Raw genomic sequence first — 8,496 nt, 5'->3', positions numbered from 1 at the left:
CAGTGCGCGTTACCAAGTAAGGGTAAAAAAAGATTTATTCCATAAAAAAAAAAAGATGATTAAGTTAGGCCTTGTACAAAAGATCCAAGAAACCCGCAGCCACATCATCAATAATGGTTTTATCAGGCACACTAGCAGCGGTACCGTAAATAGCAGCTGTGGATCCATTACCGGTTGATGGATCCTCCACCAGTCCCTGTACACATTCCTTAAGATCGCTCACAAATAAATCGGCACTTTTCACCCAAGGTAAAGTGGTGGAGATATGGAGTGCTGCAGGGTTTTGAAGTGCACTCAAGTTCCATCCACGAGCTGATAATTTGTCTCCCACATCATAGATATTAAGAGGTTCGTTGGCTCCAAATGAAAGTACAGGTCCAATAGGTTCTCCCTTTACATGAAGTTGTGGAATGGATCGAACACTAACATATAAAAAACATATATTATAAATACAACTTGGATCTCCTCACAATAACAACAACAATAACGAAAATTTTCTTACCCAGCTTCCATAATACGGCGAGCACCAACAATTTGTTTACATGTTTCGAGATAACCATCATCACCCATATGCATCAATGCTGACCAACAACCTGCAATTAAAGCACCAGGACTAGAGATAATAATAGAGAGTTAGATTTAGGGATTATGTCAGATTTTTTTTTCTATTTTGTTTACCGAGAGCCGGCAATACTAGGAGATGCATAGATACCACCTGTCCATTGGGAATACAAAAAGTATTGATATTTTCGAATGGTAGGATTACGATACATGATGATGGAAGAACCCTTGGCAGCAAAACCATATTTGTGGGTATCACAAGAGATAGAGGTAACGCCTTCCACTCTAAAGTCAAAGGGAGTGGTAGGGAATCCAGCCCTTTCCAAGTAAGGCATGATGAAACTACCAAGACAACAATCAACATGCAATCCAATGTCGTACTTCTTTGCTAGTTTGCCTAATTCGACAATATCATCAGCGATACCATGAGGAAAGTTTACGGCTGAACCTGCAATCTTTTAAAGGTATTAGAGATTGTGGTATGATTTTAAGTATTCTTCTTTTACCATGACTGTATTCTTTGTAATAGCTCTTTGCACTTTCTTAATATCGACCTTGAGAGTGACGGGATCAATAGGGACGGTTACAAGTTTGATCTTGAAGTAATTAGCAGCCTTCATAAAAGCAGCATGAATCGTCTCAGGCACAACCCTAAGCATAACAAAAAAAGTTAATTACTGTCATGATATAATTTTAAGGTTGCTTACATTTCAGGGTTATTAATACCCTTCAAATCTTTGTACATGTCACGGTATGTCTTACAAGCCATAAGGATACTTTCGGTACCACCACTTGTCATGGTACCACAGCCCGTGGCAGGAGCGTTATACATGGACAAGACCATTGAAACAGATTCTGCTTCCATACGTCTTACACCGGGAAAGATTTCTGGATGAAGAGGATTGGCAATGGCAAATATGCTATAGGCCTCACCCAAAATTCTCGTTAATTGTTCTCCTCCATGATAAATTGAGCCTGATACTTTTCCACTCTGCCAATCGGCTGCTTTCAGCGTTTGGAACCTTTTTATTTTAAAAAAAGAATCATTTTAGTACGATAACTACTATCACAGTCTTTTTTTTTTTTTGGGGAGGCGGGCGAACTGAACTTACTTGTGTAAACTTTCCATTACTTGTTCTTCGGATAATCCCTTTGCTGGTAAAGTTAAATTGATATCGCAACCAACTTCTTTTGACATCATGGAGTGCTCCATATCTGCTAAAGTACTTCCTAACGCTTCGTTAATTTTCGCTTGCACAGAAGGAAGACGGCGTAATTGCTTGAAAACGAGCTATTTTAGGCACAAATGGTTAGCTATTTCATCGTGTATATCCTATACTTGAGAAATTTGTTTACTTTACCTTGAAGATATATGTCTTGAAATCGTTGAAGGCTCTGGCAGGACCACCCACCAGCACCTTGTTGTAGGCCTTGGACCAATAATTTAATAAGACAAAGACAAACACGATATTCTTCAAGTGTTGTAAGTAGCGACTATCCAAAACATCGTTGGATAATCGAGTAAAACGGATTAATGCAGAAGGTTTTGAAGCTATATTAGCCATATTTGTAAGTAATAAAAAATAAAAATTGAAATAAAAAAAGAAAAAAAAGGAAGATAAAAAAAACAAAAGGTTTGTTTTATAAACCCAAAATTTCGGTCTTTAAAAGTCCGTTCAAGTGTGTGTGTATGTGTGAAACCCGCCTACCCCCAGCAAACACTGGTCAAACTTCTTACTCACCACTGCATCCCTTATAAATTCAGGTACATACTTTTTTTTTAAATAAAATAGAGATGGAGAAAGAAAAACACTGTAGTAGATTACCAACATTTTTTTTTCTCCGATACTTGGGATGCTAGTAATATATGTCACAAAAAAGAGAAGTACAATAAGGCGTGCGCATTAAGGCTAATTCGCATGATACATCGGGTGATCTTTTTCAAAAGTTTTTCAACATGACAACTGTTCGACCTATTCTGTAATACTGTCATTCAACTCCAAGAAGGTCACCTTGTCGTGCTACTAACAAGAATATGCCTCAATAAATGCCACAACTCCCACTTTAACATCCCAGGGATGAACCAAAGCACCTATACATGTATACAGATTGATCAAACCGATAAACTAAACTGAAAAAAAAAAGTAAAAGAAAGAAAGAAAAGAAATCATCTATTGAATGCGTGTTTATTGTAAAAAAAAGGAAAGAGATCTAAAGCACGTCGACATTGGAGATCCTTAATACAGTGTGAGTTTGCTTGTGTTCGATGGTACGCTTATAATTCTTTCTTCTCTTCTTCTTGACGATTTGAATCAATTTGCTCTTGGTATGTTCAATGACGGTGGCACTGATATCGAATACGTTTTCCGCAACATAAGGTGAGCCCTTTAAAGTATAATCCTTGGATCCTAATTCACGCACTTTATCCAACTTGAGCACATCGCCCACCTTGACATCCTTTAAACGATTGACAATAACCTTGTCATTCTTTGTGATTAAAAAGGGTCGTCCAGCAATCTCGGCGACTGCATAGTAACGTAACTGTTCACGAAGTTTTTCAATAGGTGCTGAGCTGCTTTCTTGTGCTGACGTTTGAACTTGACGTAAACTGTCTATAAAAATTTAAAATTAGTCTTTTTTTTTTTTTTTTTAATTATTTGACATTATTATTATTTACTTTGAATGGGTTGTTGCTTAACGAGAGAAGCAGAAGCTAGAAAAGATAAATAATTTGTTTAGACACTCCTCAAGTATTCATTGCATTTCGATTCAACCCCACTAGACTCCATGTTTTTTTCTGCCGCATTTATTTACCTCTGGTTAATGAAGAACCTAACCCTTTAAATAAAGTGGAAATCATGTCTATACTCTGGATACTTAAAAAAAAAAAAGAACAGGGCTGTCCATTAAAATTATTTGAGATGGGTTGAGGTGCGGGCAAGCGTGACTTGTAAATTCAATGTCACAAAAAAACCTAATTTTCTTGCATTGTTCTCATTCATTGATGTGCGTAGCATGCGTTGGGGGAGGGGTTACTTGAACACCCAGTATTTATGCGCAGAAAAGTATGTATTTTATCTAGGTCCCAGTCTTACTCGGATTCTCATTGCGCCTCAAGTCGAAATAATCAAATAAATTTATACCTTTTAAAATTCTTTACAGACTGAGGACCCTGAAAGAATAGACAATAGGATAGCTCTTTCTCAAGTTCACAATCACATGCAAGTCGCTATTATTTGCCCAAACTAATAGATGCCAAATGAGCTGTAATTATCTATTTATACCGGATTACGAGAGGCTACAGAGACATAGGACAATTCCACCTCTTGTCACACCAGGGTACAAAGTTCTTAATTTTCCATTGGATTCTGACATATGCATTACCCATATTTATATTAAATGGAACATATAGCTATACTTATCGGAAATAGTTCTGTCCAGTCAAATATGAAAAGAGGGAGAGAGAGAGGTTTATTTACATACATATTTAATATAAAAAAAAAATAAGGTGAGAGGAGCAAAGATAAAAGACATAGCTGAAAAGAAGTGATGGTAAGGAGAGAGAGAGAGAGCATAAAGTAAAGACATTTTCAATGCTTAAAAAGGAACGGGGTAAAGTTTACTTAATTTAAAGGCTTCATGCCTGCACAAGCAGTCCATACAGACTCAGAAGATTTGATAAGATGCTCCATATATTGCTCTTGGAATTCCAAGTATTGCTCATCGCTTGTCATTTCACAAATTTTGATGACGTAAGGCTTGCAAGAGTCTAAAGTGAGTCGAATGATGTAAAGGAACTCGTTTCGAAGTGGGTGAGTTTCTACAAAAAGAAGTTGGTAAGTGATTTTGTGCAAAGAAGTATTTAAAAAAACAAACTTTACTCAAGTTTACAATCTTCTCAACAAATTCAACAGGTGTATATCCATTATTTTCTAATAATGGAGTCAAATTCTCACAGATATTAGGGTCTTGATCATTTGCATTCAAGATGGATACAACTAAACAGAAATGGTTAGTTTCAAGTCATTTACCACATGGGAAATTACATGTTTTACCTTTGGTTGAGTAATCTCTAACAAACTCATCTCCAGTATCCTAAATCAAAGTTAATTCATGAAGAATATACATAAAAGTAAGCAACATACATCATAACGAGGTTCCAACAATTGAATATATCCTCCTGGCTTCAAGACACGGTAAACTTCAGCCAAAGCCTGAACCCAGTAAGCACGATCAAATGTCATGGAGAATAATCTCATTTGAACAAAATCAAACGAATTATCTTCGAACGAAAGTCCACACAAGACATCCTGTACAGAAAAATCAATATTGGAAGGTCGAATATCTTGAGGAATAGATGAAATTTGATCGATGCCTGTAAATTGTACGTTGGGGTATTCAGTGGCCATATCCTACAATCACACGAAATTAAGATTAATTTTACACACACACACACACAAAGTTTAATAAATACGAACCAAAAGCCAAGTTCCAGAGCCACAGCCCACATCCAAAACACGCAACTCGCTGGATGTAAAATCAAGTTTATCGCTTATTGATTTCAATACATTTCTAGAAAACGTGTGAGTAACAATCCTGATGTTCTTTAATATATATATATATATATATATATATATATATACATACCCTTCAAATAAAACTTTGAGACCAAAGTGTTTCTAAATCAAACAAATCAGTGACCAATGACAAAGATTAAAAAAAAAAAAAAAAAAGACACTCACGACATGGTTTCTATCTGTTTCACCCTTTTGTGTGTTATCAATGTAATTGAAAGAATTGGTTGCTGAAACCAATGAGGCATCGGATTGTACAGAGTTTGTTCCTGGAGGTGACATTGGAGGTGTAGGTGAGTGTCGCTTTATCGATTTAATATTTGTTGAAAGTCGAAGATTTTGTGAAACCGTTCGAAATTTTTTATTATTTTGTGAATGACTGTTTTGATTAATCGAATATTTGGCTCCCATTTTATATCAGAAGAAAGAAGAAAAAAAAGGGGACGAGCGGAGGAAAGAAAAGCGAAAAAGAGAAGCAAAAATAAAAAAAAACCTTACGATGGGGAAAAGGAAATTATGGCTCATGACAAATGAGGCCATATGATTGGTATACACTGCACTATTGGGATGCACGGACGTTCTTTAATGTGCACAACTGTAAAAAAAAAAAGAAAAAAAAACTCTATTCTATAATTAAGTACCAGGTGGGACTAAGTAATCGCCCTCAATGGAACCAACAATGAAATCCGCAAAAACTCATGTTTCAGCTAAAACTCCATCACGTTTCTCATTATGGAAGATTTTTTTTTTTTTTTTTTTTTTTTTTTTTTTTTTGATATCCATCTCATATCAAATATTACATTGAACACAACAAAATATATGCCACGTAAAAAAAAAAAGAGAAATATATTCCCAAGGGAAAGAGAGTTTTGTGCCCTTGTTTTACAATAATTCTGTGACCTTATGTATTTGGATGAATACAAAAAAAAAAAAAGGTCCATGTCTAATATCCCGACTTCGATTAAGAAAGCCATCCATGATCGTCGGTTGATTAATCGGTTCCTCAAAATCGATGTGCGAAATTAATCGATTGTTAATTATTATTACGCCCTGTTTTTTTTCGTGTGTATTATAAATGTGTGTGTGTGTGTGTGTGTCTGTGTGTGTGTGCATGGTCGAGACTTTTTTATAGTTGCTTTTGGGAACAGGAGAGACCTGAGCGTCCCCCTCCCATAACATTTAAATGTACAACTCTAGAATTTTAGTGCCGTCACTTAATTTTGTTTGTGCTTCTTTCAATTCATCCATGAGCGTACTTCAACTCTATACATGCCCTTGACCTTTGTTTTATTCGGAGTGCTTTTTATTGAGATACACAGAAAATTATTGTGTTTCCTCACTTCTTTTACTCCGACCTTGTGTCCACTGCCCAGTACAAAGATTCAATCCAAAAATCCTCATATTGGCTGCCAATGACAAATATGTTGGATACGCGTACTACAATCACTGTCAGAAATGTCTTGGTTTAAAGGTATTTGTCTTAATATATCCCTTGTATAAATCACATACGTCTTATCTCGCATAGAAAGGCCACACTTTATGCCATAATGAATTTTTCCCTCACATGACAACCGTAACAATGGCGATTTAAAACGTCAAAGAGAATGACTTTGGTATATATTTACATACTAATCAGATATTTTTTCTGATACAACCGGCATATCACATGTGGGCGCAAGCAACACCAATGTTGTTGACAGGGTATAGTGCGTGGAAGCTGAGCATCTCACTAACCTATAGACATGTTGATCCGCCAAACATGATTTTTACGCCTAAGTTGTCTGATGTGAGAAAGTCCTTCTATTTAACTAATGTGCCTACTGTCTTTCTGATGAAAGATAGTACTTGCCGTTATTTGAGTTGAGAAAGGTGCATATATCGTATTTTTAAAAGTGAGGCTGTGCATGCATACATCCAATATCAACAATAGTTTCTATAGCGACCAGCTTCCTTACTTTACCACCGGATCCAATAAACAACACAGTCATAATGGAGTAGTATGAGCGAAAAAAAGCTCTCGCTTGTTGCAGTATGTACATGTTGCTTGTTTTCGTTCATGAATCCACGAGAAACTAACTAAAGCCATCATAATCCAATCAAAGGTTCTCTACTCATTCAATGCTCAGCCCATCATTGCTTCATTTAGTATCACCCAACAGATCCATTTTTTCTACCAGCACGACTTGTAGTACCGCACGAACTTTGGTCCTGGGATAACTTTGTGGTTCCATCAACGATCTTGTCACCCATTAAAGCCGCGCCCAGACCACAAGAAATACAAAAGAAAGTCGAGTAATGAAGCAATTTTATTAGGACATGGTGATTCAGTACACTCATGTTAAGCGACTTGTTTATATATTTGACTGCAATTTGACCAAAGTAGATTTAATAATCAAAATATCGGGGCTGCGTAAAATGTCCAAATTACTTTATTTTAAATAACGGGAACACATTCAAACGGTATAAAAGTATTGAGAAGACTTTTTTGTAAATACAGAGGTGAACGTGATTAAAAAGATATGGTCTACGGGAAATGTCTAAGGTCTTATGTATTTTTTTTTTTTTTTTGGTTTTTTTTGCGTGGTCATGCAAAAAGAGTAAAGTTACACCAATCGCAGCCCAAACCTGACAACCAAATTTTGGAGGTCTTTTAAACAGGTCCCTTACGTTAAGAGCGCGAAGTATGTCTCTCAAAATTATCATAAAACCATCGCTTCTTTTTATATAAGATATTAGTTTAAGGTGACATATGAACGAGCTTATAAACAGTTTCGACCATTATTTTTGATGTATTGACGGTAGTGACCATCATATCTTTCAGAAACTGCAGAACACTCTGATTCACCCATCTTCATCCGACTCTCTCTTTAGGAACTACCCTAGGCCCATATAGGTTAATACCCTCATGAACAAGATTGTCCTGATCTAAATTAGCCTGTAGCATTTTACATGCTTAAAAAAATTGTAGACATTACAAACTATATCTATTGGTTGGGGCAAACGGCCAAGACAAAAAAAAATAGCTTTGGTATTTACTCACATATCAGTCAGATTCTTCTTCTTCTAAAAGTCGTATATCATTGGTTCTGATACATTTGGTTGTAAAGGCAGCATTGATGTTGATAGATAATTATTTAAATCATGGAGGATGTCCTACTTAAAAGGAATTGATAAAAAATTAATCTGGATGATTCATGCGAAAACAGTTTCAAAAATCTAGGAAGTAATAGGCAAATGTAATGTAACATCTAGTAATTACTAGTCAGTGGGATCAACGTAGTATTCATGCATTAAGTGACAGGAGTAAAGTTCACACTCGGGAATCTATTCATAGTCTACTGTTCCGGCCCTATCAGATTTT

General features: G+C 36.0%; 3 protein-coding genes across 3 annotated transcripts; all 3 read right to left on the bottom strand.

Moving 5' to 3' along the window:
* On the bottom strand, positions 1 to 3,444 carry EV154DRAFT_544703 (sphingosine-1-phosphate lyase). The gene is made up of 10 exons (XM_051604616.1): positions 3,376 to 3,444; positions 3,239 to 3,274; positions 2,835 to 3,173; positions 1,923 to 2,113; positions 1,674 to 1,852; positions 1,269 to 1,583; positions 1,068 to 1,212; positions 679 to 1,016; positions 503 to 613; positions 1 to 422 (listed from the first exon to the last, which is right to left on the bottom strand). Exons 1-10 carry the CDS (start codon positions 3,419 to 3,421, stop codon positions 65 to 67), a joined length of 2,058 nt encoding a protein of 685 aa, XP_051455447.1. The 5' UTR covers positions 3,422 to 3,444; the 3' UTR covers positions 1 to 64.
* Positions 3,445 to 4,008: 564 nt separating this feature from the next.
* EV154DRAFT_467988 (S-adenosyl-L-methionine-dependent methyltransferase) lies at positions 4,009 to 5,719 on the bottom strand. Its single transcript, XM_051597784.1, has 7 exons — positions 5,304 to 5,719; positions 5,209 to 5,240; positions 5,040 to 5,133; positions 4,707 to 4,973; positions 4,617 to 4,656; positions 4,443 to 4,559; positions 4,009 to 4,381 (listed from the first exon to the last, which is right to left on the bottom strand). The coding sequence occupies exons 1-7, from the start codon at positions 5,544 to 5,546 to the stop codon at positions 4,185 to 4,187; spliced, it is 990 nt and encodes a 329-aa protein (XP_051455446.1). The 5' UTR covers positions 5,547 to 5,719; the 3' UTR covers positions 4,009 to 4,184.
* Positions 5,720 to 6,480: 761 nt separating this feature from the next.
* On the bottom strand, positions 6,481 to 7,743 carry EV154DRAFT_553409 (uncharacterized protein; the record flags this gene model as incomplete). The annotated part of the gene is made up of 3 exons (XM_051605131.1): positions 7,310 to 7,743; positions 7,091 to 7,155; positions 6,481 to 6,594 (listed from the first exon to the last, which is right to left on the bottom strand). The coding sequence occupies exons 1-3, from the start codon at positions 7,470 to 7,472 to the stop codon at positions 6,481 to 6,483; spliced, it is 342 nt and encodes a 113-aa protein (XP_051455445.1). The 5' UTR covers positions 7,473 to 7,743.
* Between the last annotated feature and the right edge of the window lie 753 nt (positions 7,744 to 8,496).

Source organism: Mucor mucedo, assembly GCF_025094135.1.
Source record: "Mucor mucedo strain NRRL 3635 chromosome Unknown EV154scaffold_76, whole genome shotgun sequence".
Classification (NCBI taxonomy): domain Eukaryota; kingdom Fungi; phylum Mucoromycota; class Mucoromycetes; order Mucorales; family Mucoraceae; genus Mucor; species Mucor mucedo.
Note: the sequence above shows the minus strand (reverse complement) of the source record. Positions and strands in the feature narration are given on the sequence as shown.

What these genes read in the sequence shown, in the direction of transcription:
- EV154DRAFT_544703 (XM_051604616.1), bottom strand. Translation starts at nt 3,421, where the DNA reads ATGATTTCCACTTTATTTAAAGGGTTAGGTTCTTCATTAACCAGAG. An exon ending in GTAATGGAAAGTTTACACAA is followed by an intron (nt 1,584 to 1,673) that starts GTAAGTTCAGTT and finishes TAAAATAAAAAG; the next exon opens with GTTCCAAACGCTGAAAGCAG. An exon ending in GGTATTAATAACCCTGAAAT is followed by an intron (nt 1,213 to 1,268) that starts GTAAGCAACCTT and finishes TGTTATGCTTAG; the next exon opens with GGTTGTGCCTGAGACGATTC.
- EV154DRAFT_467988 (XM_051597784.1), bottom strand. Translation starts at nt 5,546, where the DNA reads ATGGGAGCCAAATATTCGATTAATCAAAACAGTCATTCACAAAATAAT. An exon ending in AAACAGATAGAAACCATGTC is followed by an intron (nt 5,241 to 5,303) that starts GTGAGTGTCTTT and finishes TGTTTGATTTAG; the next exon opens with AAACACTTTGGTCTCAAAGT. An exon ending in TAGAGATTACTCAACCAAAG is followed by an intron (nt 4,560 to 4,616) that starts GTAAAACATGTA and finishes ATTTCTGTTTAG; the next exon opens with TTGTATCCATCTTGAATGCA.